At 37.9% G+C, this 20,601-nt stretch overlaps 1 protein-coding gene across 2 annotated transcripts in view; it reads left to right on the top strand.

Moving 5' to 3' along the window:
* WDR25 (WD repeat domain 25) overlaps positions 1-19,543 on the top strand; it is a 62,408-nt gene extending 42,865 nt beyond the window's left edge. For both annotated transcript variants that reach the window (XM_048307349.1, XM_048307348.1), the window contains exons 4-7: positions 1,387-1,517; positions 14,833-15,003; positions 17,161-17,301; positions 17,683-19,543. In XM_048307349.1, the coding sequence (XP_048163306.1) occupies positions 1,387-1,517; positions 14,833-15,003; positions 17,161-17,301; positions 17,683-17,904 (665 nt within the window). In that variant the 3' untranslated portion in view covers positions 17,905-19,543. The remainder of the gene's footprint in view (positions 1-1,386; positions 1,518-14,832; positions 15,004-17,160; positions 17,302-17,682) is intronic.
* Positions 19,544-20,601: the final 1,058 nt, after the last annotated feature.

The following is a 20,601-nucleotide window of genomic DNA, read 5'->3' as shown; positions in this document are numbered from 1 at the left end:
GCGGCCCTTTAGATCTTGCGCAGGCAATTGGTGGAGAATCATTTGAAAAGGACAAAAATCCCCTACAAATACCAGAATTCACATAGAACAACACTCACCTCTCTTATAGGCTTTCTGTAATCTCTTCTCCCTGCCTTTTCTCTTGGTGAGCATGTGTGATGAAGTAAAATTTTTCTCTTCTTTAAACTTAATAAATAAGTAATTTTACAGATCTTAGCCTACTGACTGTGTAAGTTGAGTTCAGCAGATGAGGAAAATGCAACTGATGATGAAATCAAATATATTGGCCCCAGATCATGATAAAAAAATCTATTTGAATGATTTCCAGTATTGTACACCTAACAGTAAGTTTACATCTGTCAGTAATGTTTTTAGCTGAAAGTATTTTCAATTGTTTAAGAAAGCCTCTTTTAAGACAACCCTTGCACAAAATGCAGATTAAAGAATATTTTAAGAAGCTTTTATCATAGTATTTTAAAGGATTTTTTTTTTTTTGTTTTACTTCTGGAGTACCTCCTTCACTGTTGCTTACAGCAGTAACTTTATTTAATGTAGATCTTTATATGGGATATGTAGAATATAAATCACAGTTGTTATTGTGAAAGTGAGCAGGTGTATTTATCTTGGTCCATACTGCTGTTCCAAAAATTTTATTTTGGGGAATGTACAGTAATGTCATGAATTTGTTAGGATGACAGGAAGCAGCGGACTGTGAAAAAGTGCTATAAATTAACCTAGCTGAATTCTGTTGTGTTCAGAAGTGCAGGCCATCCAATTGATACTAACCGCAGGGTCCTGTGGAGATTAGTGTGCACAATTAAATGTTGGCAACAGTGTATCCATGGGAACAGCTATTGCCTTCATATGGTGATATGCAAATTATTTCCTACTTTCAAGATGAAGTTTCACTCCTACCTTCACAGAAAGATAGGTAAACAACTTAAAAGTTGTAATATAGATTGGGATGTGTTATTTCTGTACAGACAATTTTTTGTTCTAGTTGTTTTTGTCTCACTGGAAAAAAAGACTGTGGCTTCTCTGTAGGGAAACATTCAACCATTACATTCGTAGATTTCTTCCTGTGTGTTGTCTGAATTGCGACCTCAGTGGAGCTCCTCTCCTTAGTGTGGGAACCACTTGTTCTCTCCTTTCAGTGGGAAGCAGTCAGTGGTGCAGAGGCCCATGAGCAGGAGCAGTTTCATGTGGATAGAAATTAGTGAGTTGTCTCTTCTTTTCATTAAATTAGACTAGCCCTAGCTATTTGAAATATGTAGATATAAGCATGTTCACCTTTGGCAACCTTGATATCTTTGAAACTAAGTTGAAATGAATAGCATATTTCATTTTCTGCTCAAATTTTAATCTCTGCTTGTCACTTGATTTTAGGGAAGCAGATATTTAGCAGCAAAACAGAATTTAGGATCAGTGCACTGAAGTTCCACCCTACAGAGTCAAATGTTTTCATTTGCGGAGGGTTCAGCCCAGAAGTTAAAGCGTGGGATATAAGGACTTCTAAGGTAAATGAAATCTTTTTTCTCTTTCTCTTTCCGAGTGTTTCCTAGGTTGTGTGTGCTGTGTGTTACTAAGGTGCAAGATGTACTTACTGGTCATTCAATGGAATGTTATTCAGAAGTATTTTGCTTTTGCATTTGTGTTCCTATTCGTTGATATGAACCTCTGTAATATCTTTTAAGTGCTATAAGGATCATTGTACACAGAAATATGATTTTTTTTATTTCTGTAGATATAAGTAACATCGAATTGAATTAAACAAAGCCAATGGCTCACTTCAGGATTGTGAAAAGCAGTTGTGTACTAGGAAGCAGTAGAGTTAATTTGCTCTTCAAGCTGTTACATGTGGGTCCGGATATGTGTGCCTGTACCTTTTGTATAGAAGCCTGGAGCAATTTTTACATTCCTGAAGGGCCACAGAGGTGTGATATGCCTCTGCTTTTACTTTATCATGAACCACAAAGAACAATGTGCTCCCAGCTGCCATTCAGAGCTCAGGTAAGACCAGAGCTGTACTCTGCCAGTAGAAGTGTAAGGTAAGCAAGATCCTCATGCACAGAACAGCTCAAGGAGAAGCAGGGACTGTAAAGTTCTTTGTTTTCCTTTGAATTTCTCTGTGGGTAGATCGTGCTCATCATAGTTAGCCATTTATTTGTTCTTGAGGATGTCAGAAGGGACCTGAAAAAGGTAAGATAGCATAGCCAAACCTTGTCTCTGCCTTTGATGCACTAAGAATAATAGGTGAGAGATATAGGGAGATGAGTTTCAGGTGTGAGGGGTCTAACAGAAGAGCTCTGAAATAATTGTGAGAGTTGCTCTGTTGAGGACACAGAGTATTCTTGTGCAACTAACAATCTAGTCAGAGTATTCTTGTGCAACTAACAATCTAGTTCCTGTGCTGGAGTTGCATTTGTCACTGATGTTTGAGAAAAGAATTTAATTATGTAGGGTCTCTACCACATGAGTAAGTTCTTACAAGAAAAACATTAGTAAATACATATTGAGACTGCCACATCTGAGGCTACTATGAAAATAAATTTACTGTGAGTTTCAGAGTTACACTGTTAGTATGAAAACCTTTGTAGGAAGCTGTGGATGGGATTTATTGCATCCATCATACTTGTATGATGGCTAGTTTTCCTTGATAGGAATGTGAAGAGATACTCAAAGCACAGGTCTGTGAAGGAAGATGGTTCTAGTTTTAAATTGCAAAATGTAAATGCATTTAATAAAAAATACCTATGTAACTTTTTAAAAAGGAAATGAGATTTTTCATTTTAACTGTTCTCCCTGTTCTTCTTCTGAAGAAAGACTAATAGAAGTCTTTTCTCCTGAAGAGCAGGAGCAGTGGTTTCATAGCATGGAAATGACATAGAGAATACAGTTTTTCTTTCTTGATATTCTCATAACAGTAGATCTTAATTGTGGGGAGGAGGTGCAGTCTGTAGTTGAATACTTCACTGTCCTTTTTAGCATAGAGAACCCACTGTGTGTCATGGTATGCTGAACTACTTTTAAAAGGTGCTTCAGGAACTCAATGGGTATCATCTTTTTAAGGCTTAAAGATTGTTGATTGTTATGTCAAATTTGGGGTCTTTGACTGTAGTCAAGGAGAAGATGGCAGATGTATGTGGCAAAATATTCTTTGAGAGGTGTTCTGACTTGGTCCAATAATCTTTTCCAATAATAATAATAATAATAATAGTCTAATCCAATAATCTTTGTGTAGTTATACACAAAGTCAAGTGATAGTCTGGCTGTGTACAAAGCCAGAGAAATTCTTTCATCCCATGATGTTTCTTTATGATGGATTTTGTGCCTGTGCATATCTTTAAATGATTATCTCTGAGAATCTGTGAAGGTGATTTTTCTATAGATTTGAAATCAATTGTGATTGATGAGCGTGGTCATGCCAAAACTGGCAATGCTTCCAGCCTGTGTGTGTCTAGAGTGCCCTGTCTCTCCAGATGGAAAATGATAACTGGTTCTGTTCTACAGCAACAAATGGCTGAAGTAACATGTTGCAAAAATGTGCCTGTCTGGACGGTGCTGGTGTTGTGTATGGTTGTGGAGGAGTATGTTAGAAATTTTTCAGAGGTGGTAGAACACATTCTCCAATATTGAGAATTAAGAAGGCACTTCAGTTTCAAGGAAACAGAAGATTTGTTTATAATGGATATTTACAGTCCAAGACTTATGCTTGATTAAGATTTTTTTTCAGCAGTTCTGATACCAGAGATTGTGATGACAAGATCTGAAGACTATGCAAAATTGGCACTGACTCAAGTAGAACTAAGGGGCTAGATAACAGATGTTAGTGCCTGTGCTACATAAGTTAGTTCTGAGTTGTCTCCTGGGTCTGTTATTCTCCCATTGTTAGTGTCTCTGCCAATCTGCAGTATTTTGGTGTTATCTTTGAACAGTTACAGTGTCACCAAGACAAATGGATTGAAAAATGCTGTTCTTGGCCCTTTTTTCCCACTTGTGAATTGTCTGAATTTCAGTAGTGCTTTCCCTTGGCACCAATCAAGGTATCTGATTGTATCTGAAGAATCCATTGAAATCCCCCAAACTAGGGAGCAGCCGACATGACATACTGATGACACTGATAATTCATGCCTAACAAATTTATGGTTCTGTGCCTGAGAGTTTGAAATGTAACTACAATATTTTGCAGTAATGATGCATAGGTGAGACTAACCTCCATCTCAACACGTTTGTCTGTTCCTCGTTACTGCCTCATGTAAACTGTGTTCTCTCTATTTGCCTTCTCTCTTTTGCAGTTACACTGTTCATTGGTGAAGGACATGCTTCCCCTCTCCCGCCAGTTTTCAGGAACAGTTTCACTGAGAAGACTTTCCAAGACAGCCAAAGAGCAAACTCTAGTCCACAGACATGCACATATTTCTGTGGGTGGCCCCTTCTGCAGAACACCAGGCTGAGGTGGTTGGCAATATTTGGCAATCACAGCTTGGGATGCTTGTGCTGCTTTGCAACCTCTGTCCAGGTTAAGCATCATGTGCTGTTCCATGCCTGCTCCTCTTCACAAGGAACTGCATTCTGAATCTACTTTTATGCAGGTCTGAACTACAATCAGGTTTGCCAGACATATCAATTGACAGTTTAGCTGTGGTTAAACTGAGGCACTGTAAGAATTTAAAACCTAAAAGGAAGGAGCTGCTTTAAGAGACAAACATTTACTGTCCTCATTGCTTGGAAGACGATACTATTGTATTGTATTGTATTGTATGTACAAACCTGATTGTAGTTCAGACCTGCATAAAAGTAGATTCAGAATGCAGTTCCTTGTGAAGAGGAGCAGGCATGGAACAGCACATGATGCTTAACCTGGACAGAGGTTGCAAAGCAGCACAAGCATCCCAAGCTGTGATTGCCAAATATTGCCAACCACCTCAGCCTGGTGTTCTGCAGAAGGGGCCACCCACAGAAATATGTGCATGTCTGTGGACTAGAGTTTGCTCTTTGGCTGTCTTGGAAAGTCTTCTCAGTGAAACTGTTCCTGAAAACTGGCGGGAGAGGGGAAGCATGTCCTTCACCAATGAACAGTGTAACTGCAAAAGAGAGAAGGCAAATAGAGAGAACACAGTTTACATGAGGCAGTAATGAGGAACAGACAAACGTGTTGAGATGGAGGTTAGTCTCACCTATGCATCATTACTGCAAAATATTGTAGTTACATTTCAAACTCTCAGGCACAGAACCATAAATTTGTTAGGCATGAATTATCAGTGTCATCAGTATGTCATGTCGGCTGCTCCCTAGTTTGGGGGATTTCAATGGATTCTTCAGATACTCCTGTTTTCAGTTTATATTGTTATCTTTATTCACATATCTTTTCCATCTTACACAGTTATAGCCATAGTTAAGTCTGGATAGTGTCCTGGCCAGTATTTTGAAATTTATCCTGTTCTTATAAGTGCCATTTGCTCTTAACTGGAATAGATGTCTAAAGCCTCTTATCACTTTTTTTCAATTTTGACACGAACAGCTTTTCTACCTTTCAAGTTCTTTCATCCTAATTCATTACAAGATTTTCTTGTTTTGGCTATTCTTTCAAGTGTGTTAATCTGACATTCAGCTTGGAATGATGTGTGGGTGAACTACTAATTCTTTTTGTTTCTCTCATCATACTCCCGATAGCCTTTTCAGGCTTTGCAGCATATTTTGTCAATAGAGTGGACACCCTAAATCAGGCATCTGAATCTTGTTACTCATTGCACATTGAAAACTCAGTTTCAGCATTCGCTGGTAATTCAATTTCAGGGGTCACTCTTTAGGATGTACTCCTGTGTTTTAACAAGCTATCCTCTTGCATCTCTTAAAATGAACTGTGAGGCGAAATGATAATTGTATATCAGGAAATAAGGGGATTTTTCGTGGAAATTCAGAGCAAAACATTAAGCATAACAGAGATAGAGAGGATTAGAAATTGCAAAAATATTGTCCAATTACACATACATGCAGTGGTTTAAATGGGCTGCTTTATGCCAGTGTGCCTCATTGATGCTTTCTGCTGATGGAAAATGACATAAGATAGCTGATAGTGGTATTTCAAAGAATTAGTACTTCTGACCAGGGCCATGAATTTATGAGCATTAATTACTAATATTTATTTGTGATTTGAATGTAGTACAAAAATTGGATATGCAAGTCCCAGAGAAAATGTATCAAGTTGGTTTGAGGCAGCCTCTCAGCTACTAAAACGCTGAGAAATTTTAGGGGAGCTAATAGCATCCCTGCTTTACACGATGCAAACCTTGCTGACGTGTAAATGAATCTTTTCAATTCAGTTTGACAGTTCATTCATGGTACAAGGGAAGTGAGCGAGTGGCTGTGTGGTACTTAGTTGCTGGCTGGGTTTAAACCACGACAGAAATGTGCACTAGGCTATTAATCAGAGAGGCAGATATAAAAAAAAAAAAGAGGAATGCTGAAAGATACTTATTGCTATCCTTGTTCTGTTGAACAAATAGGCAAAATAGTTTCAAATGTAGCATATTAAGCAAGATAAAGAATGAAACAACAATAAGGGAGTTTAATTCTTTGAGATCAAGCTAAGCAATATACTTCAGAGAAATGAATGGATGGAACAGCTTTTTAACTGCTCAGTGAAATGTAAGGGATACCAGCATCTCAAAATTACAGACACAAGTAATCAAAGCCTGAAAAAAAATAAAAGAGGCAGATGAATAGCCTGTGGAGATTTATTATAGTGGTATTTCTTTCTGTTTGTGTTAAACGCAGTTTTGTCTCTCTGATAAAGAGATTTTTCTGGAGATCTTATATTACTGTATAACACATTGATTAAATTTATGAAAAATATGAAGAATGTTTATAGAGACTTTATGAAAAGACCAGAAAACTTGGAAGTGAGCTGCTGTGTTTTGAAAAAAAAGTATCTGCAGTGTTGACCAAGGAGGGAGCATCATACTGAACAGCCCCCATGGGATCTTTGGACCTCGGAGCTGAACCTAGATAAACCCTGTAAAACCCTATAAAAAGAAATATGCAATAACCCCAAGACCTTAAAGTAGTTATGTATTTTAGAAGCATTTCCTTTCTCTGAGCTGTGGAAGAATTTCTTAAGATGTTCAGCACTAGCCAGCACAGTCACCCTTCATTTTGGCTGATCTACATGAGCTTTTCAGGCAGCATACAAAATATATTCCAACCACTTATTCTACCTGAAATTTTAATATTCCTTGAAATGCCGAAGAGAACAAAAGGTTGTATCATTTAACTCAGCAGTAAGGACCTTAATGTGTTCATTAAAGTAAATATGACTACAGTTTTTTTTTTTTTTTCTTTTTAATTTGGGTTTCTAAGCTTACACCGATGTACTGTCAGAGCAAGACTACAACTGCAGTTGTCTAAAACTGAAAATACTTTTAAAGAAGCTGAAGTTCATTATATGGGGAATGGTCGAACTGCATTGAAACAATGTATTTACATGTGTCCGCAAGGTTTGCGTGGTGTAGAGCAGGGGTGCTGTTAGCTCTGGTGAAAGGGCATACAGCAGTCAGAGCTTACGTCTGAATGTACTCATGTAAAGTTTCTAAATGTATCCATATGATTATTTTTGAGATTTGCATATTTTACCTTTTATTTACATTCTGCTTTGATGAAACAACATTTTGTAAGCATTCAGGAACTGGTTCTTTATTGTGTGCATACAGAAATGCAAGGGACTTTAAAAGTGGACATTACTGACATTTTTTTGGACTCTATGAAAAATGGAGGAATAATTTCCTCAACTGTTGGATGGAGTCTGGTTTTGATCTCTTGTCTGTTGATGTTCATGTGTCTAATGTCACAAACTAGTGAGATTTTTTGGAGCTCTGGCAAGAGCTATTTGTGATCGCTGTCAGAACAGCAAGTCCTAATGAAGCCCCACACAGTAATCTGGAGAGGGAATAAGTGGAAGGTGACAGGGCTGTGGCTCTGATCCTAAAGCATTATTTGAAGCTCTTAGACCTCCATAAATGCAAATCTACTGCTTATGTTAAACAAGGAGGGAAAGAGAAGAAGGGCATCAACTAGAGGAGACCCAGTAAAATAAGACCTGACAGCCACAGAACAGACTTTGAAGGAAAGATTAGTTACAGATATAGGAATAAAAAACGTAAAAAAAAATTATATGATTTAAGTGAAGGTCGATTGTATGAAGTTTACTTGATGTCACTTTATGATGTTGGACTTTGACAGAGCAATTAGAGAAGCTGGAGAAGGAAGGAATTAACCTAGGTACAGTATAATGAGAAAACTGGCTAAAAGGGGTGTCTCAAGAAAGAAAACTGACTGGGAGGAATTTAATGAAGTGCTTCAGGCATGACACTAAATGGAGACAGCATTTATTATTTTATTTTTGGAAAATGTTTGTTACAGAAAGTCTTGTGCTAGCACAATCAATAAAAAAAGGAATAGAATATTATGCAGGAAAAATACAATGACTTATTAGAAATTGAAAGAGTACAAAGAAATATAAAGGTTTAGCCATTTGGGATTAATAACAAAATTTGGTTGAGGAAGGTTTGAAAAAAGATTAGTATAAAGTCAAGGCAAATGTAAGGAAAACATAAATTTGAAGATTTACACAGAATTTCCCCCTTTTGAAATGAGATAAGATAAACAAATTAACTAGAAAAAATGGTGGAAGCTCCTATTTCGAGCTTTTAAAATTAGTTTTGAAATGAACTGCAAAATTTTTATTAACAACAGAGTTCAAGGCAGAGTAACAACAGGGTTTTTTCCCTCCCCCCATCTTTGTTTATTACTCTGAACATTACTTAGCTGCAAAATTGCAACTATCGTCTACAACTTTATGCTTAAAAAGAAAAAGATTAAAGAGATGCTTTTTGTGTTGTTGAGCTATTTCTCCATACTTGAATTTATAAAGAAATAAGCCCAAGCTGTTAAAGCACAGTTAAAAAAATTAATAGGTGCAAATGCACTGCATTTGTTTCCTTGGAAACATTCTATTGCAATTTCTTTCAGATGAGATGCAGTCATTTTAAGTAGCATGTATTTAGGAGACCCTAATGAATTTGTCTCTGGATAGCATATGAATATGAAAAAAGGCTGTAGAAACTGGTAGAGCTGCTTGCACTTCTGGTTTCTATAGAAACAGCCAATACATTGTCATGTACTGGTGGTATTAGGAAGAACAAGGTAATTAAAATAAGATGATTTATTCAGTGCTTTAGAAAACTCAAGTTATTCTTCTCAGAGAAATCCTTCCTGAATCCATGGACAAAAAGTTCAAAGAAATATGGTGAGGGAATATTTGTACTTGCATAATGGCATTTGATTTTAAATGTTAACATTCAGGGGTCCTTTCTAAGTGTGAAGGCACACGTTGTGTCTGTGGCCCAGAGGTGAGCAGTCTGCTGTGTTTATTTGGGAGCCTTGTATGGTGGCATTGCAGATGAGAATCCTACACCTGTCTGTGGACAAGCACTCCTGTGCTCCCAGAGGGACTGAAACAAGCCAGGAATGAAATAGTTCTTCTTTTGGAGAGGGAGTACTCAAGTGAGAAGCTGTCAGGGAATGGCTGTTCCAGTTTCAGACCATTTCTAGACACATTTTACACCCCCTGCAGTGACCAATACACTTTTGAAGATTAAGAATAGAGAAGCATGGCAAACTTCTTTATCACAACTCTCAGCAATGGTTATTCAGGCCTCTCTAACTTAGAGTTTGGGGGCTTCCTGCCTCTTTGTCTTTCTTGGATCACTTTGAGTTTTCACACTGTGGAATTGGTTGTTCTTGATCTCTTTACATCTGCAACTTCCTGTAGCAAGGAATTCAGCTTAAATATGTTGTGTTTGAAAGAAGCATCTTGTTCTCTGTGTTTTGAAGCTGCCTTCTGCTCATTTGTAGTCTGAAGTCTTATAATGAAGGAAACCACTCGCTGTCTCCATGCTGCTCAGACTTTATTTCAAATTCTTTCAAATTCCCCTCAGTCATCTCATTTCTGTAGTAAGAATTCCTTGTTTTTTACTAAAAGATCTGTGAGTTCCTCACAGAAAAGCCATTCTTTATCTTCCTGTATCTTTCCCATATGCAGATTTCACTTCTTACCCTATTTGAGATGGGGAGATAATTTTAAATAAAAAAATCTGACGGGAAAATAATTTTATTTTTCTAATAAATGGTTGACAATTTCCATCACAAGATTCTTGTGCCTTGCCAAGCAATCTGAAATTGACTTTAAAAAAAGACGGTGTACATTGTTCATATCTGAAGTCTTAGAGATCAATACCAGATAAAGGTTAACCACTTCTTCATCTTGAGCAGCCTTTCTTTCCTTTTAATTATTCTCAAGATCCCTTGATAATCTAGAGCTGTATCTCAGAAAACAGAGCAGTTACAAATGGGAAAAAAACTTACATAGAAAAGAAAAATGGGGTTTTTTAACTGCATGAAGAGAAATACAATAGATTGACACAAATGGTTCGCACTGCAATAGATAAAATCCCCATCTATTTAGTGAAAAAATAAGCTTTTCTTTAAGTTAAAATGTACTTTTTATTACTGTTAATGGTGTAGTACTGTTTCACAGAGGAAACTTAAATCAGTCCCCCATTGCATTAATTACTCAACATGTCAGTAGGAAGTGGCAGGTCCATGCCAGATCACACAATCTAAAAAGGTAGGCCAAGAAATAAAAGAAAAAATATGCTGAATTTTACAGGTTGGAAGCCATGGATCTGACTGATTAAGGGTTTTTTTTGATGACCAGCCATACTGGCTGTAGTCCTATTAGATTTGTTGATTGTCCTGATGCCCAGGACAATGACTGTTAAAGCACATTTCTTTCTTATCACTGGCATAATACTTGAGGTGTTTTTTGTAAAGTGCATTGCACACAGTTTGCAGCTGACCACCACAGAGTTGAGGCAAATAGCAGCTTCTGAATTGCTCGTGTGGAGGCTTTGAGATTTCTTGGTAAACAGAATACCAGTATGTGCATGGTATGTGCTTTATGCAGAGAAGTATTATAGAACACCCATCTGAAATATATACCTTGAATTCAGCACCACAACTTGCTTTTCAAATCACCAAGACCATAAGAATCTGTTTGAAACTGATTTAACTTGCTTAAATTACCTTTCTTGTAGAATGCCTGCAGCCTTGAACTCTTGTCTTATTGAAGAAGCTTTGTTATTATGTTGGATTGTGTTGACACCAGAAACTATTAGGCCTTCCATTGAAATGAATTCTTTTGTGTCCAGAAAATGCTCAGATTGAAGAAGTGGACTGTAGTTTTCCAGTGCTGATGGGTGATAAATCTGCAAGTAGGAAAAGAGCGGAAGCTGTTATTAACAAACTAAAGCCAGTAGGGTAGGCAAACTGGTGCTTTCCCCAGCCAAGTTCCTCAGGCATATAATGAATTAATTGCCTAAGGTAGAACAAAGCAGGTTTAATTATGAGTACTTTTCTGAGCAGGGATGTTGCAATTAGTTATTTTTGAAGGCTGTCTTTATGGGGCAATTGAAATACTATGTATATCAAGTTCCCAGCTGCTATTCAAAGTGTTAATTTACTGTTCTCTGAGTCAGTTCCTACTATGTGGTTTGAAGATAAAACAGCATGGTTTTTCTGAGGTATGTATCAAACATATAGAAAAAGAAGGTGTTTTGTACTAATTTTGATTGACAGTTTCCTGTTGCAAAGCTAAGGTACACAGGTAATTTGGTTAAATATCCTATTAAATAACAGACAAACATATTATTTAATGATTACTGGTGAAAATGTTTAAATTGATAGTGGCAGTTTTTGTAAGAACCCAACACGTTTTCAGCAAACATTAAAAGTATTTGCACATTACCAACTTCACAGTATCTTCTTTTTCCTTACCAAGAGATGTCTGTTGCTCCAAAGACTGTTAAAAACAAGTCCAAAGCCTAAACCCTTTACAAAGCTGTACACAATGTATGTATGGATATGTACCCACTTTTCACAAGATTGGGGCTTTTTTAGGTGATGAAGATCTAAAGAGTATGTCTGTGATTTTCATCTTTAAAATAAAAAAATATTAAAGAATCACTACCACGAATAATGGTTTGGAAGTTTGTTATCATTTATTGCTCTATTTTGTTGTTCTTCATTTCCCAGCACTAACTGGCCTTTGTTTCTGGCTCTCTGTCCCTGTTCCTACACTTGTGCTGCTCCATGCTCTCACTCCTGCTGATTCTCTGGTTGGGACTTGTCACTTCTGAGGAGTGCCTGCTGCTAAGTAGCTGCCTCCTCAGTCTGTCAAGGTGGTTCTGCCTTTTGTGCCCAGTCCCCTCAATTTAACTTCATTCTTCTCCTGCAGTTCCTACAGCTGTCAGGTTTCTGTATGGTTTTCCATTTCTCATTCCAGGCAGCTATTATATTTTGTGGATTTTTTTTTTTTTGTTTGGGATTTTATTTTTCATTTTTGCTCCTGCAAAATAGCTTCATTTTCTACTTTACTAATGAACTATAGACTTCCTTTTATAACTCTGTGAAGAAATAGGCGTGGTGATTTCTCCATAGAGAAAGTGGAGGCTATAAATATGGAAATATCCCTTTTGGCTTTACAAAATTTAATTGCTTTGTATATTATGCAGATTCTGAGGCTGTAAAATCTGATGAGAGCAAGTAACACATTTGTATATTCACTATCTTAAAAATGCAGGCAGATTGCTGAGAGATGTGCAAGTTTTTTGAGTGTGCAGGTTTACATCTCGTTGCTGTTATTATAGGGTGTGTAGGGTGCTTGCATGGCTGAGGTTCTTCACCGAATGCAAACATAATGTTTCTAAACTGTGTATTTCACAAAACCTGTGAAAAGCAACTGGAGCAGCTGCTGCTGCCATCCTTCTATATGCTGAGATCACAGGAAGCAGAGCTGGGAGGGACGTCAGGACACCCACTAGTAGATCACCACCCTAAAGTGGGATCACCTTTCTGAACATTTTGCCAACAGTCACTGATTTTTGTGAGGCAAGAAATCAAGTTCTCAAGTTTGGTACTTGAAGCGATTTTTCTTTTATTGGTGAAAGTGTAAAACAGAAGTATAATCCAGGACATTTCACTGCGACACCTGAAAATTGTTTGTTTGGTTGTTATTTTTAAAAAAATGTATCTGCAAATGGCCTGGGTCCTGAAGTCAGTAGTCACTAGGTATATTAGGGGTGTCAGGTAGGCACTGAAATACCTCACAAAGTTGGGAGTCATTTCAGGATAATGCTTCAATCACTTTCTCCACTGTATTGGTTTTCTAGTGACATTAGAGGAAGGACTAACCTCCGCACACCCATTGGAAATGCAGGCAGCTATGTTTTTAGCTATCTTGGGGAGAGAGATTCAGATATTAAAAACTAGGAGTCTTCCCATGTCCTAGTTTCAAGGATCACCATATTCAGAGAGATGGTTTGCTTTGATCTGGCCACTTGCCTTGAAGTTTCTCTTCACTGGAGGCAAATCAGAGAAAAAAGAAAGCAAAAGTATTGATTTGCAAAATTCAAATTAGACAACATAGATACAGATTTTCATGAAAAAAGATGGAAAGAAAGGAAATTCAAGTTGTTCATGTATTCCTTAGAATAATTAAAAATATCTCTTACTTTTTAAGATCCAGCTTACAGGCTGTTAAAATATTCAGAATCCTGTGGCTGATACCCATTTCTGCATGAATCTAACCCACTTTTTGTGTACAATCGGAATCTCCCCAGGTGTAGCTTGTACCCATTACTCCTTCTCTTTTCCACATAACTCTTTGTAAAAAGGGAGTTTCCATCATCTTTGTAGCCACCCTTTAAATACAGGAACTTGGCCTCCCCTAAACCTCTTTTTTCTCAAGGCTGAGCAAGCCCAGTTCTCTCTGTCTTTTCTTAAGTAGCAGCTTCCTAGTCTTTTGATCGTCTTTGTTGCCCTTCTCTGTTCCCTCTTCAACCTGTCCCCATGTCTTTTGTATAGCATGGGCAAAACTGAACCCAGTGTTCCAGGTGGGACGTGAAAAGAGCTGGCTAGAGTAAGGCAATGACTTTTTTATCTCTGTTAGGGATGCCCTTGTTGATGCCCCCCAGCACCCAGTTGGCTTTCTTTGCTGCAGCTGCACACTGTTCACTCGTGTTCAGCCTGTTGTCCATGAGGACCCTCAGGTCCCTTTCCACTTTCTGGCTGGGCACACAGCTCCAGCTCCTCCTGGTTGTTCCCAGGCTGTGTGTGTTGGTATAGAGACACCTGAGGTGCTTGGTCTGCTGGTTTTCATCTCAGGAGGCAGCTAAGGAACGTTTGTTGCTGCTCTGGTCGGTCTGTCTTATCCCCAGCTGCTTGCAACAGTGTATTTAGTGTTGACGCTTTGGACTTCCAAACTCCCCGAGGCCTTCAGTTTAAAGCCCAGCTCACACTGTGGGCCAGCTTGCTGCCAAGGATTCTTTTGCCTCCTCTAGGGAATCTAGAAGAGTTCATAACATTGAAGAGAGTTTGTGTAGACCCATCTTCACAACATTGTGTTGTCTAAAGCCCTTTCTGGATCTTACTCTAATTCCTTGGTAGTTTATAACAGAATCTTATGAATATATAAATATAATATATAAATTGTACAAACTGATGCTTTTTAAAATAGAATTTAATTTTCCTGTATATTGATTCTTTATATACATTGACTAAGCTATTTAAAACACTAGTACAACATTTTAAATTGGGTGACCTTTTGATGTTTAAAAATAAAATAATTTAATGGAGACGTTTATTAATACAAAGAGGGTAAACATAGGTTATCATGTTCTAATCTGTCAAAAAGTAACAAACTCTTCTATCCACTAGGTGTTGAGAGTTTACAAAGCTGCAGTACAACAGACTTTGGATATACTCTTCCTCCCAGAAGGAAGAGAATTTCTTACAAGCACGGATGCAGTAAGCCGAGACTCAGCTGATCGCACCATCGTTGCGTGGGACTTCCAAAGTGCTGCCAAAATCTCCAATCAGATTTTTCATGTAAGATTAACAACTTATGTTGTTCAGGTCACAATTTAATATTTCATACTTGTCAGTGTAGTAAAAAAAAGTATTTGATTTTCAATAAGGTCTTGTGATATATAAGATGCTTTTCCTGTAAGTTGATGATGACTTTCTTTGTTTTTTTACTTAACACTTAATTGTTATTAAAAAATAACCTTGAAGGCTGAGAGGTCTCCTTGTGTTTAAAATATTTACATTTCGGTGCTAATTCATTGACATGTAAGCTATATTTAGGCAAGGACTCTGCAGTGTCATTGTGGTTTGCCAGTGGTGCATGGCAGTAGCTGCTATAGTGCCACGATTCTTTTCCCACACTTTTTCATACATTCTTCATCAGCTGTAGTGAGGGTTATGGAAAAATTGAGTTTAATATTCACACAGTAATAGCAACCTGATACGTGCGTATAGATACCTAATACAGCATAATCACAGAGGCAAAATTTGCATTTATCAGTGCAGGTGCAGTATTTCTCAGTCATCTATCCAAGCAAGACATTCAATGGACTAAATTGTTTAGAAAGGCTGGCAGCTTCAAAGGAGATTACCAAGGAAGTTAATAGAAAATTTCAACTCCCTGGGTCTTTTTTGAAAACCAGTCTAATATCCTATGTAATATAATATGATTGGATTGTATATAGATGCTTTTTGGCTGAAATGAACAGTACTCTGCTGACAAGGACACATAATTGATGATTTAATGGGATTATTTCGTATTTAATTTCCAGAATTGTGTCTTTGTACAATATTGGATCTATCAATACCTTGGATAGACAATAGGAAAGGAAAAAAGAAACAACTGTGAATATATAAATTACAGCCTAGAAGAGTTCAGCACCAAGGAGTAACAAACAAACATGATTACAGCATCTCTGAAATGGTTTTCTGCACTGTGAATAAACAAAATGTGATGATGATTTTGCCAACTCTGCTTCACTTTTCTGAATTTCACCTTTGAAACGTTTGATGTGGGAGAGAACTCCTCAGCTCTCCAAACAGATTAGATCCCAACAGGACTTGATCTATTGCTTGTCTGCATTAACAAATGAATAGTTAAGAGCTCTAAAATAACCCATTACTACAGCATACCCAGCATAACAGCACCTTGCTCCTGCAGATTATGTTGTGCTTTCTGATCACATACTTCCAGACCCAGTTTCTCTGCAGAAACACACAGTGCAGTGTGTCCAGTACCTTACAGTACCCAGAACTTCCTTCCCAGTCCTTCACTTCCAAATCACACTGCAAAACCAGTCTGATGTTCTTCCCGCTCTACCACACAGCGCATGGTGTCCAGTGGTCACTGTCATCCTGGTGTTCTTCACATGCAGATGGATCCTACAGCCAAAGCTCTTTTTGTATTCATGGCATCAAAACTCAGCGCTCTGTCTTTAGGTTAGGCTGAAACTAGAAGAGGTTTGGACCTGGTGGAAGCCTTGTGAGAAAGTTGATTTCTGATGGAGTCACCATGCAGAGTTTTGAAAGTAATCTTATTTCAGTCTTAAATAGGAACTGTAGAGTAAAGCCAAGTCTTATTAATTACTGCAGGTATTTATGAGTTCGCAGCCAGCAGATGTCCACATCACTGTCATAAGGAGGCTAATAATGATCCCTTTTTTTTCTTCTTTTTTGTAACAGTGGGATGGGGAAAGGTGTCTGTTTCAATCAGCTGTTTTCTGTTCCTGTCAGTGTGGCCAGAACTGGGAAGATGGAGGATTTGAGAACTGTACAAAGTAGCATGGAAAGCACAGTATGACTGTGGAGGAAGGGATATGGGAGAAGAAGATTGACTTTCATGTCCAAACTTGGGCTTTCTTGGGCAGGAAGATGATGATGCAGAACCATCTGGTTGGAGTTACCTTATAATTGTTCTCCAGTATAATTATGGCTCAGAGAGATAGAGGATTTTGGTCAATGGCTAGGAAATTGGGGTAGAGGTTTGATTTAGCATTTGTCTTGATGTAGGACTTCCAGTGGTTTGTAGTGAGTTAAATATCTTTACATAAAGAATACTATGGAGATGACTTATCCTTACCATGGCCTTTTTGGGCTCTCAGATACATCAACAGATAACTTGAATAATTTGAATAAATCTTCTGTTTGATACAACAAAACTTCCTTTAAAATCATTTTCAGGAGCGTTACACATGCCCAAGTCTGACCCTGCACCCAAAGGAGTCTGTGTTTGTTGCTCAGACCAACGGGAACTACATGGCTTTGTTTTCTGCCCAGCGACCCTACCGAATCAACAAAAAGAAAAGATACGAAGGACACAAGGTATCCTTCCTCACCAGGAACTCAGTATCCAAGTTTAAAAGGAAGATAGATAGCAAAGCACCTCTGCTTTTTAATATTTCTGCTAATAGTGTTTTATTATAAATCAGTGATAGATACTAATAGGCTTCATTTGCTTTCCCATGTGCCAGTCTATTTTGAATCATGCACTCTGAAGAAAATAGTTATTAGAAGACTTTATGAATGCTTAATAGCTTGATTAAATAAGTTTTTGATATAGCTGTGTCTTAATAAAGACCTCGAGAAGTCTTTAGTGTATATTTATTTAAAGATACGTGGGTTTTGTACTATATTAATGTTCAGTATACCACAATGAACTTTTCTAATCAGCATCAAGAGTTACACTGTTATTGTTTTTCACAGGTGGAAGGATTTGCAGTGGGCTGTGAATTTTCTCCAGATGGAGCACTTTTGGTGACAGGAAGTTCAGATGGCAAAGTGTTTTTCTACAACTATCATACTTCAAGGATTATTCGCACTTTGTCTGCACATAAAGAAGCTTGTGTGAGTGCTGTGTTTCACCCAGTCTTGCCATCGCTCCTTGCAACATGTGATTGGGCTGGAGAAATCAAGATCTGGCAATAACAAGCAGAGCTACTTTTCGGGATGTCTCTCTCCTGTTAGTCTGTCGAGGGCTTAGTAAATAAGCCAGAGTATGGAATGTGAAATTCTGTTGGGATGTGTTGTAAGCAGGAGAGAGAGACTGTTGTCTTTTCTCCTGTGACCTCTAAATTTGTGCTTTCATAATGCAGTTAAGATGGCCTTGTGGTTAACTGCTGAGCAAAGAAGTGGTCCTACTCTCTCCCTCAGCCGTGGAGATGAATTTTTAACCCTTTTGTGTCAATATTCTGGTGCTCATCCAGTCCCATTCTGCTTTGAGTACCTAAATTTAAGAAAATTACTGCTCTTTTTATTTATCTTTTCAATGCAGCTTTCTTACACGAGGTTTATCTTAGAATCATAGAATCATTTAGGTTTGAAAAGACCTTTAAAATCATTGACTCCAAGCTTTAACCCAGTACAGCCAAGTCCACCACTAAACCATGTCTCATAGTGCCACATCTACAAATCTTTTAAATACCTCCAAGGATGGTGGCTCCACCACTTCCCTGGGCAGCCTGCTCCTGACAACCATTTTGCTGAAGAAATTTTTTCTGCTATCCGATCTAAACCTCCCCAGTCACAATATGAGACTGTTTCCTCTTGTCCTCACCAAAAGTCGAGGGCATACTATTTAACAGAGGATGATGTTCAGATCAGTTAATATATATTCCATCTTCCTGGGATGTTTTTTACCCCTGGTTTGAGCTAGTTTAGCTCCCCGACCTAATCACTGAAGGGTTAGAGAAGCAATACAGTAGTTCAAGGCAAAATAGCTTCTGTGTACGAGAAGGGGGAAGGTCACAGGGCAGGTGGGACTGCTTCTTCTGATGATGGATAGTCTGTTATCGGTGCAACCTACTGTAAAATGCTGTCTGAGAGTTCCAGGGAAAGATGTGACAGATAGCTTGAACCTTAATTTGAAGTCAATACATCTGTGTTTTTGAAATCCTGATGTTTAAACTTGAGTTTTAAACTTACTTTTATGACTGTATATAAACAAAGTGAAACTACGTATAAATATTTTTAAGGAAAAAATAAACTTTTTTTTTAATACATGATATCTCTGTTTACTACTTTACTCCCATTATTCTTGACAAGTTAGTACACAAGCCTACAATGGAATCGATGCTTGGGGGTGAAAACAATTAACATGTTACACTAATTTATTGCGAACACATATGCACTTCTCCATATTTCTTGATGTCACTTGGGCACAGAAAACTATCATCATGCTATTTAGTGCAGGGGAGGTTCTTTGGCACTCAGACAGGAGCTGGGCTATTCTTCACTAAATATAAAGTTCATTAGGCCATTACTGTGTATTTACAGATACAGAGATTGTTTGTAAGTGTATTTTAAATTTGTACTCCCTGTACTTGTATTGCTTGATTCTAGAAAATATTTTATATGTACATGTGTGTATATGTATGAAAAATAATATGTCTATGCATCACATAAACCATATGTATTCCTAATCTTGACTCTATATAAACATGTCTTACGTTGTAGTGAGTGCTGTAAGGTTGTCTTGTCTTTGGTCTGGTGAGTCTGTAAAGGCATTTTAACATACACAGGATAATAGTGCTGAGTAAATTGTCTCTGTTATGGGTTCCAGAAACCATTTTTCCTCTGTAGCATCTCTTTATTCTTCTGATTTTTCTTACTGGCGCAAACACAAGGGGTTTCTATCCATTTTTCACATGCTCAGTAAAAAAAACTTTCTGAGAGAAAAATTTTCAGAACACCCTTGTGAACAGCAGATTTTAATTAATTAATGAGCAAAATGAGCTCCCTTGGTTTGTTGTTTATGTTCCTTATTGCTTGTAGTAAGAAATAAGCCTATACCAAGACTCTGGATCCAGTCACATTGTATGAGGTCTGGACCAAGGTACTGTGGCTGCATGATTTTAATCATCTTATCAACAGCAATGACAGGTTTTAACCTGGGGCATTAAATTTAAGTGAGCCTTGCAATGTAGCAAAAGCATCTTTTTTCTTTGTTTCCCTTAATTTCCTTAATTTCTTGCTTCCTTGTTCAGCAATGAGTTGTTCAGCAGTAGCCTGAGTTTTACACTTCTCTTGACTGTGCCTCTAGTACACAAGGAAGATGCACCTTTAAACAGAAACTGGTTCAGTGGTTTTGAGTTACTCCTAATTCAAGCTGTGGGCTCCTCATAAAAGTCAGAATGAGGTCAGGTGGAAGTGAAGTAGCCCTTGCTTGTTGGTTGGCCGGCTTGATCCTAACTGTACAGTGTTTTTCGTGGGGGTGGCTCTGTGTTCTTCCCTCCTGGTGTTTTAACTCAAAATGTACTGTTACCATGTTAAAACTTTAGGCAGCCAGGTGTGTCTTATATGAAGGATGGGCAGTACTGTAATTGTTCCTGCTACAACGTGGTATCTCTGTAGGAGATTATCTGTTACTTTGTTAAGTACTGCCTTGAGAAAGGCCTCTGAAATAAATGTGAGCTTGTGGTAGAAATGCCTTCTTGGATGAGGCCTCAGCTTATGTGAGCACTTCTCTCTATCTGAATGAGCTCTCAGCACATTCAGCCTCAGTGAGAGCACATCTGGACAGAGGGAAGGTCCTGAGAGAGCAGTCTTTGAGAATCATTGTAGAGAAAAATAACTGTATTTTGTAAGATTACCCATGTTGTTGCTTAAGTTTAACTCATGTGCTGA

Source organism: Corvus hawaiiensis, chromosome 6 (assembly GCF_020740725.1).
Source record: "Corvus hawaiiensis isolate bCorHaw1 chromosome 6, bCorHaw1.pri.cur, whole genome shotgun sequence".
Classification (NCBI taxonomy): Eukaryota; Metazoa; Chordata; class Aves; order Passeriformes; family Corvidae; genus Corvus; species Corvus hawaiiensis.
Note: the sequence above shows the minus strand (reverse complement) of the source record. Positions and strands in the feature narration are given on the sequence as shown.